This window comes from Aricia agestis, chromosome 3 (assembly GCF_905147365.1).
Source record: "Aricia agestis chromosome 3, ilAriAges1.1, whole genome shotgun sequence".
Taxonomy (NCBI): Eukaryota; Metazoa; Arthropoda; class Insecta; order Lepidoptera; family Lycaenidae; genus Aricia; species Aricia agestis.
The window spans coordinates 19,911,102-19,930,049 of record NC_056408.1 but is presented as its reverse complement, the minus strand read 5'-3'; the positions used below and the strand labels follow the sequence as shown (position 1 = coordinate 19,930,049).

Below are 18,948 nucleotides of genomic sequence, written 5' to 3'. Positions count from 1 at the left end.
GTAACGGACGAATAACTTTTGGGTTCCATCGTTCCCGTAGTCAGAAACGATGCGCGACTAGCGAGTAAACACTCGGACCGATAGGCGCGGGCACCGGGCGCGGTGCGGCGCGCTCGTAGGTAACACGCGAAAATGTAATAATTGCTAACAATAAGCGCACGTGTAGTCTCAGCGACGTATCGAAAGCAACTGTATGTTGATCCTTGTTAAAAAGAAAAATACACGTATTTTTTCTTTTATAATCACTCAGTACTAAAATGTTGAGAAATAGCTTCCGAAAGTTATCCTAAAAAACACTACAATTAATGAACACGACGTGTCGTCCGCGCGTGATGTGACCCCGTGCGCGCGCCTCCCCCCGCGTTTCACCCTTTCATTCCCTCGCGCCGCGAGTGACCGTTCTGCAACGATTTTAAATGGGATAAAATATGTTAATAAAACAATATAACACCCAATTTTTTTTGGTTAAATGGGCTCTCCTAAGTCCTAATGATACCCAAGCCCTGGAAAAAATTTGGCAGGAAGGTTCAATTGCACCCTGTAGAATCGCCGATCAAAACGTATGGAATTGACATAAAACGAGTCGAACGTCAACGTCACAATAACGAACGTCACATTATGTCAATTCCATACATTTTGATCGGCGATTCTATAACAAAGCGATAACGAAAAAGTCTTGGCTAAATGGCCAGGTGTACAAAAAAGTTATTAACTTTCATGTTTCAGCTTTTATAAAATGACGGAGCCTGGCTCTCGCTGGCTTTTGGGCCATATAAATTTTACGTACTGTATGTGAACATAATTAATTGATAAAAAGCACAGCACCTCATCGCAAGATTGCACATCTAGGGACTGATTTTTGGTAAGGAAAAAATTAAATAAAAATTTTATCAATAATTGGATATTATAATCATATAATTACTGAGTTCTTCGTAAACTGACAATAATTAAAAGTTCATGCAATATGTAACCTAAGTGAATTTATTATGGTTCCTCGGGATGTCTCTTCGTCACGTGATACTTCAAACTGGACCACTGCACGAAGCTCTCCCCGCACGACTTGCACACGCATCTTCGGTCATTCAAATGTATCATCATATGTACTTTCAAAGTTTTTGATGCTTTAAACCTCTTAGCGCAAACATTGCACTCAAAAGGTCGTTCGGGGCGATGAATGACCGCATGCCTTTTTAAATGATTGCTATCGCCAAATTTCTTGTGGCAGACGTCACATTCGTAGTTTCGTTCTCCCATGTGAAATGTTCTCTGATGACGCAACAATTGAGATTGGTTCACGAATTTTCTGTCGCAGGCGTTACACTTCGGCATGGGCAGTCCGTGAGCTTCCTCCATGTGCGCCGGCCGCTTGTGACCCGGCACCAAGACATCACAGAGGTGGCAGCTCCGCAAGTATCGGCGTTTCTTCAAATGCACCTCCCTATGATGCTGACCAACTAAATCCTTTTTCTTAAACACTTTCTGGCAAATCTTACACGAAAACACTGTCGCTCCGTCCTCGTTTGTAGTAAGCGTGTATCTCGGATCCTCTTCTTGTTCACCTAGAATTACACAATTATTTATTGTAACTTAAATTAATGTTACTCTTATGAGCTATTTAATTATTAAATACTTAGTTATGGACATTAAATTATTATTAATAAATATTATGTTTATTGTTTAAGTCGTTTTAAAATATCTACTAGAGCTAGAGATCGCCTAATGGTCGAAATTTGACCTTAAATCCTGGCCGAGCTTTGTCAAATTCAATTTGACAACAAACTTCAACCATAAATAAAAGTGAATGAACCCGAATTTAAAAATTAAATATTTTTTGTAATTGAAGGTAGCGAAATAAAAAATCCTTGTTCACAAATCACGCGTCGAGAGCGTGACATATTCTCATCCATTCCTATTTCCATCCATCCATCATTCCATCCGGTCCTAAGCCCGTCAAAGTATGAAGGGAAAATTCGCAACTTATGATAATAACAAGAACTTATGATAATAAAAGAACTAAGAAGCGGGAGGGCGGCGCGGGCCGCGCATGGCGCATGTGTCCATATTTTGTGCTGTTTGGTAGGATAACTTTCGGAAGCTATTTCTCAACATTTTAGTACTGAGTGATTATAAAAGATAAAATACGTGTATTTTTATTTTTACAAGGATCAACATATCCAAATTTGGCAGGAAGGTTAAATTACACCCTGTATAAAGAGCAGTTTTTGTCTTCGTGCGTCAGTGTTAAACGATCCGCTCGTACAACGAACCCCTGACCGCCGCCGCTGTGAAACTAACGAATTGTAATTTCTACGTCATTACTATGCGCGATAGCTTATAGAACTATTTAAATTCGCCAAGTATGAAAAATCTGTGTCAAGCAAAGAAGAAAAGAGGGCTCTCGAAGCGAGCTACAGAACGAAAAAGAAGAGGTTAGTGAAATCTGCTCTTTCCCTCCTTTTATTACCAAATTACAGTCGACGCAATTTTAAATTAAAGTTAACCACAAATGTTATTGGAGCTACCAAAAAGAGTATATTCGGTTGTAGTGTATAGGCTTGTCATGCAAAAGATCCTAGTGTACACATTGTTGTGTGTGTAATGTTTTATTTATTAAAAAAATGTATGATGAAAGCATCATTTCAACATAATAATATTCGCTCGATGCACTCCTTCACCATATAAACTTTAACTGTGAAAAATTTCATTCACCTACGTTTGCATTCACGTATTTTTAGTCAACAGGGACCCAAAGATATCGCTGCAAATGTACAAAAGAAACTCCACAAAGTTTAAGCAACCGGAAACCATAACCTTATTATATAACGCTCTAGTCCGTAGCCACCTCGAATACGGCAGCATAGTTTGGAGTCCTTTTTAAACAATCCATTTCCAGCGCGTGGAAAGCATACAGCGAGCATTCACTAAATATCTCGCTTTCGGCACTCATAATTTCTCATACAGGCAGCCATACCAACAACGTTTGCGCCGTTCATAATGTCCGCGGATGCAAAGACATCAGCTGTTCGGATGTCCGAACGCTATAGGTGGTCAAGGTCGCGGACGCGACCTTGACCACCTATAGCGCACGCACATAGCGCCGCAGCGGAGCGCGCTGAACTACTTTAATTAGACGGCGACTTTTGAATCAGCTGTAGTGTTGAACGTTTTGTGCGACTAAAATATTCAATATAAAAGCTAGACGTGTGATTGAATGGCGTTATTCAGTCAAAGGGCTAGCTGTTTGATTGAACGGCTATTTAAACCAGTCGGTTGCGACATATACGAGTATAATATATAGGGTAATTATCCCAATTTGGTATTATATTCACAAAAGTGGTGATCTGATGATGGATCCATAAGTAATCGAGGGAACTCCTCAAAATTGATAGGGAAACATGTGGTGAATTCGGTTTCTTTAGAAGCATTTTAACCATAATATGCTACCAAAAAGTAAGATTTTGCACCGAGGTATACCTGAATAAACTTGAAGAGTATGTTTGCTTGAACGCGCTAATCTCAGGAACTACAGGTCCGATTTAAAAATTATTTCAGTATTAGATAGCTCATTCATCGAGTAAGGCTAGGCTATTTATATTATCACGCTCAGAATAATACAACCGAGGAAACTCAGGAAAATGTGGAAAAAAACGGGAGAAATAATAGAAAGGGTTTATCTCACGAAATACTGGAGCAATTTTTATGGCAATATTTGGCACAGATATAGGGTAGGCCTCGTGAAGGAAGTAGGGACATTTAAGCTATTTTTATGAGGAAATGTACGGTTTCCGAAAAATTACTAATTTACGCGGGCGAAGCCGCGCGGGACATCTAGTTTTTTAAACAAAAAAATGGTACTTGTGCCTCACTTGACATAGATATGTGGGAGAGCCATGCTTCGGCACGAATGGGCCGGTTCGACCGGAGAAATACCACGTTCTCACAGAAAACCGGCGTGAAACAGCGCTTGCGCTGTGATTCGCCGAGTGAGTGAGTTTACCGGAGGCCCAATCCCCTACTCTATTCCCTTCTCTACCATCCCCTATTCCCTTCCCTTCCCATCCCTACCCTATTCCCTCTTGAAAGGCCGGCAACGCACCTGCGGCTCTTCTGATGCTGCGAGTGTCCATGGGCGACGGAAGTTGCTTTTCATCAGGTGACCCGTTTGCTTGTTTGCCTCCTTATTTCATTAAAAAAAAGATATAGGTATAGTGTGTCGCTGTCCGCGGACTTTTTTGTAGATATTTATAAGATTTTGACAATTGGATGGAAATTTGAGATTAATACGATAATATATGGGGAAGATATTCAGGAACCCTATTTATCATCATCGCAAGATTGCACGTGGGACTGATTTTTTGGTAAGGACAAAAATAAAACAATTTTTTTATCAATAATTGGATATAATCATATCATTACTGAGTTCTTCGTAAACTGACAAAAATTATAAGTTCATGCAATATGTAACCTAAGTGAATTTATTATGGTTCCTCGGGATGTCTCTTCGTCAAGTGATACTTCAAACTGGACCACTGTACGAAGCTCTCCCCGCACAACTTGCACACGCATCTTCGGTCATTCAAATGTATCCTCATATGTGTGTCCAAATATTTTGCCGTTTTAAAACTCTTATCGCAAACATTACACTCAAAAGGTCGTTCGGGGCGATGAAGGATCGCATGCCTTTTTAAATGTTTGTTATCGCCAAATTTCTTATGGCAGACGTCACATTCGTAGTTTCGTTCTCCCATGTGAAATGTTCTCTGATGATGCAACAATTGGGATTGGTTTACGAACTTTCTGTCGCAGGCGTTGCACTTCGGCATGGGCACTCCGTGGGCTTCCTCCATGTGCGCCGGCCGCTTGTGACCCGGCACCAAGACATCACAGAGGTGGCAGCTCCGCAAGTGTCGACGTTTCTTCAAATGCACCTCATTGTAATGCTGCTTGACAAAATCCTTTTTCTTAAACACTTTCTGGCACATCATACACGAAAACACCGTTGCTCCGTCCTCGTTTGTAGTAATCGTGTATCTCGGATCCTCTTCTTGTTGACCTATAAGTACAAAATTATTTATTTTTATTTTTACTTAAATTAATTAATAATAATAATAATAATAATAATATGTTTATTGCCAAAACTTTTTTACACATAACATACCGATTCTATATTGCAATTTGCTTAAGACTAGAATTTTTATGAGAAAACAGTTTGCAGCGGCCTTTGCACTAAGCACAGCTTGTGTCGCAAAAACCAGATAATGAGATACCAATTAACCTGCTCGGATACAATATTACTAACCACTAAATCTAAGTTATATTTAATCTTGAACAATGACATAATAAGGTTTGTTGAAGTGTGTTGGTATGTGTTGTGTATGTGTGTAAGTGTTGTGTGTGTGTGTGTATGTGTGTGTGTGTGTGTATGTCTTTTATAAGTGGCTCAATAAGAGTTCAGTTTCTATGTAGTCTATACCTAACAGCCAATCCTCCAAGATTTTCTTTGATTGCCTAACTGTTGACTTAATAAAGGACGGGACTTTTTTACAGACTTCGTTATACAGGTAAGGTATTAGGAAGGGTGCATGGCGTTGTGCAAATGTCGTACGTACTTGAGGAATTGGAATTTTGTAAACTCTGCGGTCGAGAAGGGAATGATACTGTGGAGAGTTTATAATAATTTTGTGTTGGAAGGTGGCAGCTCTTAGGATATAAATTTGTCTGACACGTAGGACTTTGCTTTCTTTATAGAGTAGGTTGGTTGAGTATCGAAATGGCCTTTTCAACATAACTTTAAGGACAGATCTTTGTGCACGCTCGAGCTGAATTAGTTTTGATTTAGCTGCTCCGCCCCAGACTTTAATTGCATAAATGAGTGTAGATTGACAGAGAGCTTTGTATACGGTATTTACAACTTCCTTATTTGCCGAAAATCTAAGGTTTTTCATAATGAAAGTCAATTTGCGTACGCGAGAAGCAGTTGAAGAGATATGCTGGCTGAATGAAAGGTTTTCGTCTATGTGTATGCCTAAATATTTAACATTGTCCACGCGCTGCAAGGAAGGACAAGAACATGATAAAAAATTAGAGTTACAGGAGTGCATTTTTAACGAGAGGGACAGAGCAGGTTTTGAAGAGGAACTTATATGAAATGCGACATATTTGGTTTTGTGTACATTAAGCGTCAGTAGGTTTGAGTTAAGCCACTTAGAAGCTGTACCGAGACCTTTTTCGGCAATTCCAAAGACTTCTTCCCAAGTGTTACCACGGAAAATTAATGCGGTGTCGTCTGCATAGCAGACAATGTCCACTCCATCCAACTGCAAATCCAAAAGATCGTTCAAGTATAACAAGAACAGAGTAGGACCCAGGATACTGCCTTGGGGAACTCCAAAGTTTATTGGTAGAGAGTTGCTCACGGTACCGACATACTTAATATATTGTAGCCGATCGGATAGATAGCTACGAAACCAAGATAGAGGTACACCTCTTACACCGAGGGATTCTAGTTTGCTAAGAAGGATTGGGATTGAAACCGTGTCGAAAGCCTTGGAAAGGTCTAAAAATACTCCAAGACAGTATTTCTTCTGATCTAAAGCAGAAGATATTATATCACATAAAAGCATTGTCGCATCCTCGGTCGACTTATTACGCTGAAAGCCGAACTGTTTCTTAGAGATGACATTGTGTGATTCCAAAAAATTAGTCAGACGTTTATTTATAATTTTCTCAAGCAGCTTGGAGAAAATGCATAACAACGATATGGGCCGATAATTGTTAGGACTATATTTGCAACCGTCCTTGTGCAAAAGAGTAATAGCCGCCGTTTTCCATTTAGAGGGAAATACTCCTGTTGAAAGGCTCAAATTATAAATGTACGTAAGGGGGGTGAGGATAGCAGATCCAATATGTTTAATCAATCGGGGACATATTTGGTCTGATCCAGGAGAACTATCTACGTTTAAATCCGATATCAAGCTGTGAACTTCCTGTGGGTCTGTGGGGGCCAAAAATAATGAGTCAGAAATTGATCGCGTAGGTTTAAAATTTTTTGCCAAGTTCTTTTCAGTCGTAGCAAGATTTTTGAGTATTGTATTAGCCAAATTTGAGCCAACGTGTGTAAAGTATTCATTACATTTATTTAATGAGCTTACAGGGTCTGCCTCAATAAAACTTAAGGCATTCGCTTCATTTTTCTTATCAGCTATGTGGCATATTTTTTTAATGGAAGACCATAGTTTCTTGGGGTTGCCCTTGTTGAGTTCGAGCATTTGTGATTCATAGGCAATTTTCAAATTTCGTTGGAGGTTAAAAAGAAAATTTCTGTATCTTTTGTATGTGTGTTCTGCTACTTTATTGTTGGGATCTTTTCTCCATTTCATGTGTAGCTTGTCGCGATTTCTTTGACACCTCATGAGTCCTGGGGTAATCCAGGGATGAATGTTAAACTTACTACGACTAATGCGGACTGAATGTGAATGTTTGTCAATAGATGCTCTTAATATATGATAAAAATTCTCCGTGGCCTGCTCAACATTACCGCTTGTAATAACAGAGGTCCAATCGGAACTGAGATCCTCTAAGATGCCATCATAATTAATTTTAACTCGAGTTCTTTGCAGTGGTCTTTTGTTTATTTTGAGTGAAGTTGCCAATATACATAATTCATGATCTGTTATATTTGAGTTTGCTACTATGCCTATAGTGTGGGTAAGTAAGTTTGTGAATAGGTGGTCGAGACAGGATGAACCTCTTGTGGGGAGAGTAATAGCTGGCAGAAGCCTATGAGTAGAAAGCATACACAGGTATTCTGCGTAGCTATCGTCTAATGGTATTGACAGCGTATTTATATTAATGTCACCGCCTAGCATCAGAATCTTTGTGCTGTTATTTTGCAGTAAATTATCAAGTGATATCAAAAACCGGTCAATGCATCTGAACGAGGGCGAACGATATATGCCAAGAACGACTATTCTATCATCCAGAGTGACTTGTAAGCAATTGCAATCATCACAGTCTGGTTCACAAGATGAGACGTTCCATTTATCCGATACATAGATGACGACACCCCCATTTTTATTAATATATTTTGATGTTCTAAATGACACATATCCTGGGATCAGAGGAACGATCGTATCTTCAGTCAGAAAACATTCAGTTAATATGATTACATCTAATTGAAAATTTAAACGTTTAAGAGTCACTAAAAAGGAGTCAAAGTTCTGGTTAATACTTCTAATATTAAGCGTCAGGCATAAGAAGTCATGATCTTTAGATAATAATCTATGCCCTGCTTCTAAGTTCTCTAACCTTTCACATGTAATTGTTAACGATTGATCAATTTCATCCGATAGATCCATTACTGTAAACAATTTTTAAAATTATAATATCTACGACATATTATTAGAGAACGAGTGTGATAGAGTTTTTTTTTTTTAGAGGTTTGAGATTGAAGGCTGTATATAGCATGATCATGTGGTTTGGGGCAATGAGCTGAAAGCATTGTTAAAGAAAAAAACCACAAGTCAAGTATGTGTTTTGAGCTTATATTACGGGGAGATATGATTATGAAGAGAAGGTGAGTAGCTGAGATGTGTAGTGTGACTAATTGTGGTGTGCGGATCAGCGCAAATTGTGAGTAAATATGAAATACAAAAACAAAGTACAGAAAAGAAAGACTTAATCTACGAAATGCTTGAGTTTGCAGGAGTTCCAACAATACTGTCCAGGTCTGCCATGGATGTAATACGCTTAGCTTCTTTGCCATCAGATCTTCTAACAAAGATGTTGCCGTTGCGGGTCCAGCAGTATCGAAAGTTAAATTGCTTACATCGTTCCCTGGTCGCACGAAAAATATCTCTATTTGCTTTAGTTAATCTTTCGTTCCAATAAATTTTTGATTTTTCGTTCCAATAAAAATCTTTAGTTAATCTTTCGTTCCAATAAAATTTTACTGTTATGAGCTATTCAATGTATTAAATACTTGGTTATGGATTTTTTGACCTTCAATCCTGGCCGTGCTTATTTCATTCAAAAAAATTGTTATATAATATATACATAATAAATATAATACATAAATCAATAAAAAAACTATGAACATAATCAATTTTCAATTTGACAACAAACTTCAACCATAAATAAAAGTGAATGAACCCGAATTTAAAAATTAAATATTTTTTGTAATTGAAGGTAGCGAAATAAAAAATCCTTGTTCACAAATCACGCGTCGAGAGCGTGACATATTCTCATCCATTCCTATTTCCATCCATCCATCATTCCATCCGGTCCTAAGCCCGTCAAAGTATGAAGGGAAAATTCGCAACTTATGATAATAACAAGAACTTATGATAATAAAAGAACTAAGAAGCGGGAGGGCGGCGCGGGCCGCGCATGGCGCATGTGTCCATATTTTGTGCTGTTTGGTAGGATAACTTTCGGAAGCCATTTCTCAACATTTTAGTACTGAGTGATTATAAAAGAAAAAATACGTGTATTTTTATTTTTAACAAGGATCAACATATCCAAATTTGGCAGGAAGGTTAAATTGCACCCTGTATGAAGAGCAGTTTTTGTCTTCGTGTGTCAGTATTAAACGATCCGCTCGTCGACCTCTGACCGCCGCCGCTGTGAAACTAACGAATTGTAATTTCTACGTCATTACTATGCGCGATAGCCTATAGAACTATTTAAATTCGCCAAGTGTGAAAAATCTGTGTCAAGCAAAGAAGAAAAGAGGGCTCTCGAAATGAGCTATAGAACCAATGAATAAGGAAACAGATGGAGGCGACATAACTACAAAAAAGTGTGGCCGGCGCCATATTGCCAAGAACTAAACATGGCGGTCTATAGTGATGGGACACTCGGTTGATATTTGTCGAGGACATCGATAAACTAACATGTTATAAGTGAGCGTCCTGTTATATATATTTATAAGACTTATATTGATATCAAAAATGATTTTTTTTATATTATATAAAAAAAATATCATTTTTGCCTATTTTGTCTCTATGTATACATAGAGACAAAATAGGCAAATATGGGTTTTTTTTATATAGGAGCCTCCTTAATTTTAATAAAACTATTTAATTTATTTTAAGTTTATTAATTATTATTTAAGTTGCCATTATTGATATCGGGCAAAAATTACCAAAAAATCGGACAAATACTAGTTGTACTCGTGCACGAAGTGTTTACAGTTTATTTTAATTTTACCATCAATTATTATTATTATTTAAGTATGTATACAACTGAGTATTTTGTGAACATTTCAAGTGCCTATTTTTTTCGCGATATATCGAGACCGATATTGATATTTTTTCAAATATCGATGTATCGATATATCGATATTTTCTTTCAATTTCGACATCCCTATAATACGACACTTTGACAGTTTATGTACCGCGGAGAACCGGAAAATAAAATGGCGGACCGGCCACAGTATTTTGATTTGGTAGAGACCATTATGCCGAGTCCACTTATAAAAGTCAATGTACAGAACGAAAAAGAGGTTAGTAAAATCTGCTCATTCCCTCATTTTATTCCCAAATTACAGTCCACTCAATTTTAAATTAAAGTTAAAATGGTATTGGAGCTACCAAAAAGAGTATATTCGGTTGCATAGGCTTGTCATTCAAAAGATCCTAGTGTACACATTGTTGCGTGTGTAATGTTTTATTTATTAAATAATGTATGATGAAAGCATAATTTCAACATAATAATATTCATTCGATGCACTCCTTCACCATATAAACTTTAACTGTGAAAAATTTCATTCACCTACGTTCCCGCATTTTTCGTCAACAGGGACCCAAAGTTACCGCTGCAAATGCCTACCCAGCAATGTCAATTCACAGAAACCGAGGGTTGGGATTTGAATCACGCCATATAGGGAGAGGGGGGCGGGGGGGAACAGTGGCATTTTATAGGGGTTATGTATCCCTTTCAAATGACACCTGATTTGTGTCTAAGAGACGCATAGTTTTAATGTAGCTTTCGAATGGTGAAAGAATTTTTAAAATCGGTCCAGTAGTTTTTGAGCTTATTTCATTACAATGAAACAAGCAAAAAACAAACAAAGTTTTCCTCTTTACAATATTAGTAAGTATTTATATTTATATAATATATTATAATACAATAATATCTATAGAATTAATATTATATATAATAATATAAGGAGGAAAAGTTTCTTTGTTTTGTTACATGTATTGAATTTGTTCATAAAATACTGAACTGATTTTAAATATTCATTGACTATTGATACTTTTAAAAAAAGACTCAAACAATATTACTTAGATTTAGCTGCAAACTCTTAAACCCTTACGATTTATCCTCTTCTTCGATTCATATTATTATAATACTTATATGTATTTATTTTATTCGGTATAAAGTATCTATTATATTTATTTGTGTATTATATTTATTTATTTATATACTAATAGTATCTTATTTTATTTTTATTTTAAATATTTTTAGTTATATGCCTGGTAGAGACTGCTTCCAGCAGTAAGGCCGCCAATTCAAACTATTTCTGTTTTTGTAACGTGTGTAAATTGATCTGTTTTGTTTGTTTGAATAAAGAGTTTTTTTATTTTATTTTTTATTATTCATTCACCTACAGAAAGCTAGTAACATCATTAACTGATAAACATAATATTATGTTTAATTCGGAAAAATATTAGAAATCCTTCCGAAAATTGCAAAAATGTGTTAAAAATTTACCATTAAAAATACTTATTGCGCTTGCGCTGCGAAAAGTATTGATGATACATAAAATTTAAAAACAATGTTCTACATATTCATAGTATTATTAGGCATAGCAACCGCCGGCCTCATCAGTTGCTGCTGTTCCCGGCAGGCCGAGGAGGAGAAACGCAGTTCCCACTACGGCCGCGTAGTCGTCACGCTACAGCACGTCGCAGTGGAACGTAGCGCTGGCCACAAGGACGCCATCGAAACATCGGCTCTCCAACAAATCAACTGGCATTCGATGCATGAATTACAGCTACAGGAGCCCGAATAATGGAACTCCCGAGCACTGCGACCAGCGAGCTCGGTGACCGCTTTGCGGAGAGGCTACGCGGTGTCTTGGAAGGAATAGCCAGAGTCGCCAGACCATCGAAATGCTCTAACATACGCATTTCTGGTCTGGACGACTCCGTAACGAAAGAGGATGTTATAGCCGCGGTTATAGCAAGAACGAGTTGCTCCCCGGAACACATAAAGGTGGCGAGTGTAGGAGTATAGGCGAAAGGGAGCCCCGTGACTGCCGCCAACACCCTTGTATTTTTTTATTTAGAGCTGCAAGTGCGTTGCCGGCCTTTTAAGATAGGGGAGGGTAGAGGAGGTAGGGAAGAAAATAGAGTAGGGGACCGGTCAGCTCATTCACTCGGCGAAACACAGCACAAGTGCTGTTTTACGCTAGTTTCTGTGAGCCCGTGGTATTTCTCCGGTTGAGCCGGCCCATTCGTGCCGAAGCATGGCTCTCTCACGCTCACATGGCCTCCCTTGTAGCTACGGGTCATATTCTGTTCGTTGGCTAGAGCGAGCTCCAGCACGCCGAGGCACGAGTCCAGTTATTAGAACGAACCGCGTGTTATGAAATTTTACCGTTGCCTGGAGGTCGGCCATATAGCGCGGCGATGTAAAACAGAGGTGGACGGGGGCCAGCAGCTGTACTCCGACTGCTGCGCGAAGCCGCGCGTTGTCTGCGCAGCGGCGGGTAGAAACCAGAAGAACCAGAGCCCAGTAATGGGTATATCGATCTCTTCTTTGCCAGCCCCGTGGTTCGAGAACTGGTCCATGACTGGAGGATAGTTGAGGAAGTCGAGACGCTGTCAGATCGTCAATACACCCAGGCGCAGTATGGTTTCCGGTCACAACGCTAGATAATAGACGCAATCCTCCAGGTCAAAGAGCATACGGAGGACCAGATTGTGAATGGCAAATTGGTGTTGGCGCTGTCTTTTGATATTGCCTTTAACGAGTTACCCTTTGAAACCATCGGGGAAGGTCTTCGATATCACAACTTGCAATGGTACCTCCGTAAGACCATCAGAAGGTAATCTGCGTCGGCCGCGACGGTGTTATAGTCCGAATCGTGATGGGTAGGAGTTGCGCGACACAAAACGAATGCCATTTTCTTCCGTGGCCTCCGAAGGCGCTCTCCTGCTAACTCAATCCTCCTCATCAGAGATATTCAGGTGCCGATCGGAACGCAAACTGCAATACCTGGACCTGGCGTTGGTCTCCAGTTGGTCCTTCGTCGCTCATTTCCGCCGATTGGTACTTCGACTAAAGAAGACGGCCATGGGCCTTGGACGCCTCCTACCCAATTTGGGGGTCCTGGGTCAACTCTTGACCGGGTTCTTCACTCCATGACCCTGTATGGAGCTCTCGTCTGGGCGGACCATCTTCACGCCCAGGGCAGGGCGCTACTACGAAACCCACAGCGATCGATGACGCTGCGAATCAACCGCGGATACCGCACTGTATCCTGCGAAGTAGCGCTCGTCCGCTAGAACCCCGCTTTTGGACCTGGGAAAGCGGGTTCTGGGTGAAATTTACTATAGCACGGCGGAGTTTAAGGAGAGAGGAAACAGAGTTTACCCTGAACTGACCACACGGTGGAGGCGTCAGGCTCGCGCATAATTATAATGCACACTTGGGAGGCGCATTATAATAATGCGATGGTGGCGGTAAGTCGACCGCACCTGCAGATGTGGGTAACTCGCTTCACCTTCCGTTTGTAGCAGATGTTGACCGGGCACCGGTGTTTCGGCCATTATTTGCATCGTACTTCTAGAAGAGAACCGACAACGCAGCAGGTCTTAGAAACCGGTTTTTTGAAAAACGTTTCGTTCCTCTAAACCGGTTTATGAATCGGTTTTTAAAAATATGGGTATTTTTTATCAACCGATTATAATTTTCTTTTCAATACAGGAAATGATTTGCGGCCCATGTTCATAGAACGTGCGTAATGGATATTTATTTTTCACACTAAACAGAACAGAACAGCATTTGCGAGCGCGAGCGACGCACACAGCAAATAAAAACTTTGATCAAGTCGCGACTCGCGGCCGATCTCACTATAAACCGATTTATTTAGGTTCCAAATATCGTTCCTATTTTGTTTCTCCCTTCGTTCGCTCCGGAACGAAACCGTATAACAAAATTTGTTTAACCCTTAAAGTTCCGGTTGATTTTGAACCGGTTTCAAGCCCTGCAACGCAGTGGCACTGCTATCACGGAGACGACACAGCAGCACACGCTCGAGGACTTCCCAGAATGGGCGGAGCAACTAGCGTTTTTCTGCGCAACCATCGGATACGACCGTAGTATCCCGGCCATAGTGACGACAATGGTTCGGTCGAGCGAAGGATATAGCTATAGCTGACTTCTGCGAGGATGTCATTTCGCAGAAAGAGGCTGTCGAACGGGAAAGAGAAGCGGACGTGGCCGCAGATCCCACACGCACGCCAACTCCCGTCGTAAACGGGGCTTGGACGTTGAATCTGGGAATCCGCTGCCGGGCAGCAGCCCGGTGCCTGAGGCTGCTCTCCGAAGGTTTTAGCAGCTTAAAGTATAGCAGGCGGCCTTTCCCTCGGGTTGCCGGGAATGCGCAATGCATTTCCCACCGTTAAAGAAAAAAGGAGGTACCAAGTACGTGAACAAAACAGTAAGTAAGTACATTATGTACTTTCAAGATTTAGCTTTTACAAAATGGCGAAACATGGCTCTCGCTGGCTTTTGCGCTACATATTCTTTTTACATGTGAAGATAATTAAATAAAAAAAGCTCAGCACCTCATCGCAAGATTGCACGTGGGACTGATTTTTTGATAAGGACAAAAATAAAATAAAAAATTTATCAATAATTGGCTATAATTATATCATTACTGAGTTCTTCGTAAACTGACAATAATTATAAGTTCATGCAATATAACCTAAGTGAATGAATACTACGGTTCCTCGGGATGTCTTTTCGTCACGTGATACTTCAAGCTGGGCCACTGCACGAAGCTCTCCCCGCACAACTTGCACACGAATCTTCGGTCATTCAAATGTATCCTCATATGTATTTGCAAATATTTTGATGTTTTAAAACTCTTATCGCAAACATTGCACTCAAAAGGTCGTTCGGGGCGATGAAGGACCAAATGCCTGTTTAAATGAGCGACATTGGCAAATTTCTTGTGGCAGACGTCACATTCGTATTCTCGTTCTCCCATGTGAAATGCTCTCTGATGACGCAGTAATTTGAATTGGTATGCGAACTTTCTGTCGCAGGCGTTGCACTTCGGCATGGGCACTCCGTGAGCTTCCTCCATGTGTGCCGAGCGCTGGTGACCCGGTACGCAGACATCACAGAGGTGGCAGCTCCGCAAACGTCGTCGTTTCTTTAAATGCACCTCTCTATGATGCTGCCTGATTAAACCTTTTTTCATGAACACTTTCTGGCACATCTTACACGAAAACACCGTTGCTCCGTCTTCGTTTGTAGTAATCGTGTATCTCGGATCCTCTTCTTGTTCACCTAGAATTACACAACTATTTATTTTCATATTTTGAATATTTTATTTGTGCTCTCAACTTCGTTCTCGTGGGTAATTTGTAATAAAAAAAAGATTGTTGCAACTTGCAAATACATTTTTTTACGTATGTGGGATAAGTTGTATCTTTATGCTCGCTGTTTGGATCGAGAAGATGATGTTTGCCACAGACATAGATCATGATAGATACCGCATGTGTATGTACCTCGCATGCTATATCGCGCTCCCAAACGACGAGCAATGCTCATCTTTCGAAAGTCTGTTCTTTAGTCTGTTATCGGAATCGGACGTCAATCGGAAATTTAAAAATGCCTAAATACTTAAAAGTGCCGTATTGAGCTGTAGAAATTCAAATAGAAACGTTGGCCTAAACAATGGGCACTTTTCTTATCATCGGTACGTCACAGTAGCTATAAAAAAGTGGCACGCTCGTTTTCATACAAATGGAGCAACATGCGGTATCTATCTTGATCTATGTCTGTGCTGTTTGCCCACAATTATACAGGGTGCAATTAAACCTACCTGCCAAATTTTTTTTGGGGCTTAGGTATCATTAGGTGAGTCCATTAAACCAAAAAAACTAGGGTGTTAATTTTTTTACAATAACATATTTTATCCCAAAAAAAAATCGATGCACAATGGTCACTTCATAAGTTAATAATAATTGCGATATTGCGACCGAGCTCTAGTACATCGCGCCGCACAGATATCCAGTCGAGACCGGTTATGCGTAGGGGTAAAGCGGGGGTGACGCGCGGGGTGGGAGGCGGAAGAATAAGACAAAACCATTGTTACCATTATACATCATTTAATTTATGACTATTATTGAAATAATAGTCATTTATATTTTGTCTTTCATCTTCATCTTTATTCTTTATTTTGAGCAAAGCGCATATTTCATGATATATGCAAGTTTCATAACATCGCGCTTCTCTTGGGAAAATGATGTTTTCCGAGACCAAAAGTAGCCTTTTTAACTCTTCATCCTTTTAACTAAGTCTATGACCAAAATCAAGTCAATTGGTTGCTTCGTTAGGGTGTGAAGAAAGGACAAACAAGTAGACAAACAACTTTCGCATTTCTAATAACAGTATATGGATAATATATCTTTAAAAATATATGAAATTTCATAAAAAAATTAAATATATACTTATTTAAAACCAGGTTTATTAATCACTAGATAACGCCTGCTACTTTTTGCTTAAAATTTCGTTTATCACGTGGGAACCGTACATTTTTTCCGGGAAAAAGTATCCTGTGTCCTTTCCCGTGACTTAAAGCAACTCCATACCAAATTTCAGCAAAATCGGTTCAGCGGTTTGGGCGTGAAGTGGTAACAGACGATAGACAAACAGACACACTTTTGCATTTATAATGTTAAGTATGGATAGAAACTAAATAATAAAAAAAACAAGTTGGTACTTCATTTTTATTGAAGGGCTGTCGAATTTTTCCACAAATATAAGTATTCTTTCGGTTAAAAAATCGAAAGTGGCAAAGATTTTTATTTGAAACACGACGTATAGAATCGAAACGGTCATTTTCGATGAAAATGATGTATGAAAAAACAACGTACATAATCGAAAATGGTACGTACGATACTATTTTTTTTTTATGAAATAAGGGGGCAAACGAGCAAACGGGTCACCTGACGGAAAGCAACTTCCGTCGCCCATGGACACTCGCAGCATCAGAAGAGCTGCAGGTGCGTTGCCGGCCTTTTAAGAGGGAATAGGGTAATAGGGGAGGGTAGGGATGGGAAGGGAAGGGAATTGGGGATGATAGGGAAGGAAGGGACTTCTACGAATATTTTAAGACTAAAATCCATTTTTATATATAAGATAGTTTAAAATCAAATAAAGTGTTGTTTATTGATGAGGGCACGTGCTCACCGATACATCGTAAGCTCGCGAAATTTAACTTTCTTTTGTATACGACGGATAGACCATTACGTTTCGATAACATAAGTCTCTAAATATAGGAAACCTAAAGAATTTTCAAAATTTTTGAAGCTTTAATAAAAAATATAAAAAAAATAGCCTAAAACAGTAATAAAAAAATTGCCATTTTTCAGATTCAATTACTTACATAGGGTCCATCGGTTTGTTATACTAGGGCTATTTGAGAAGTGAGGGCGGAAATATATTGACGCCAAGAACAATAGACGACTTATCAGCATCTGAGGATTGACTAAGAACAATAAGTTGTGTAAATAAGTTCCAGCAGAAATCGCTTAGGTTCCCGCTCACGCACTCTATACCCTCTTTTGAGACATTCGTTAACCGGACTACTAATAAATAAAAAATTATAAAATGAATATCATTTTAATCTCTATAGTACAAAATTTATAATTTCGAAAAATTTAACTATCGAGTCAAAATAAGTGAATTGTGTTTTTCGTTATGCTAATATCAGATAAATATACGATTAAATAAATCTCAATTAGATTTAAGTCAATCGTCTTCCGGAATCGTAATACTCATTAAAACACAGCAAAATTTGGCAGCCCGCTCTAACCAAATTCGATGCGCATATGTACTATGTTAAATAAATATTGTGATTGTGTTTTTACTTACTGGCCAGATTTTACTTGCGGGTTTGCCCGCGTGTAATTCTAATAGATTGCTAGTCTTTAACTCAATAAATCATATTATTATATGTAATTATGTATTTGAAGTAATGTTACAATATATTGTTGATGTCGACTAATAAAATAAATAATAATATAAAAGGACTCAGTATTTAAATTTACTGATTTTTTTTATACCTACTGAAAGTTACATTAGGCCTTAATATTTTATGATATGAGATCCGGGTACGTTCGAGAAAGGAACATTCTGGAATAGTCTGGGGCTCGTTTAGGCCCATATAGCCGCAGGGAGGCGAGCTAGTTTAATTCAGTTTGTGCTTCCTTCGAGACGACTTCGAAGTGAGAGAACAAGTGATCATGAGTGATACCAGTGAAACCTACGACTTAGGACATCGTGAGTGTTTGGACCTAGTGCTTTGGATCTAGTTCTAGTGAATAATGTCTTCAAAAGAGTCAGCAGGTCTTTCCCTCCAAATCCTTTGAACCGTAGCACGTATTTTGCCTGACCTCGCTCAGTACAGCAAATAGCGATTCTATGAAATATTTTATTTTATTACTAATTTTGATAGCAGCAATATTATGTACATCAATAATAGAACAATAGAGATAAATATGATGTAGTCGTAAAACAACGCGTCACGACTAGCGACGCTTTGACTGTGCCCCAGAGGCCCAGACGCCAGTGTGAGTTGCGACTTGCACCTATCACGTTGTCACTTGTCAGAGAATGTTGTAGAACAACCTTTCCCAACTTGTGGTGGAATATCATCTGTAGATCATACATAATCCGTTTTTTTTACTACTTAAATGCGCC

General features: G+C 39.2%; 2 protein-coding genes across 2 annotated transcripts; both read right to left on the bottom strand.

Annotated features, from left to right (window-relative positions):
- Nucleotides 1–927: 927 nt before the first annotated feature.
- Nucleotides 928–2,969, bottom strand: LOC121740563 (zinc finger protein 888-like). The gene is made up of 2 exons (XM_042133300.1): nucleotides 2,960–2,969; nucleotides 928–1,586 (listed from the first exon to the last, which is right to left on the bottom strand). The coding sequence occupies exons 1-2, from the start codon at nucleotides 2,967–2,969 to the stop codon at nucleotides 985–987; spliced, it is 612 nt and encodes a 203-aa protein (XP_041989234.1). The 3' UTR covers nucleotides 928–984.
- A 1,426-nt stretch (nucleotides 2,970–4,395) lies between these two features.
- LOC121725639 (oocyte zinc finger protein XlCOF15-like) lies at nucleotides 4,396–8,997 on the bottom strand. Its single transcript, XM_042112667.1, has 2 exons — nucleotides 8,981–8,997; nucleotides 4,396–5,053 (listed from the first exon to the last, which is right to left on the bottom strand). The coding sequence occupies exon 2, from the start codon at nucleotides 4,983–4,985 to the stop codon at nucleotides 4,479–4,481; it is 507 nt and encodes a 168-aa protein (XP_041968601.1). The 5' UTR covers nucleotides 4,986–5,053; nucleotides 8,981–8,997; the 3' UTR covers nucleotides 4,396–4,478.
- Between the last annotated feature and the right edge of the window lie 9,951 nt (nucleotides 8,998–18,948).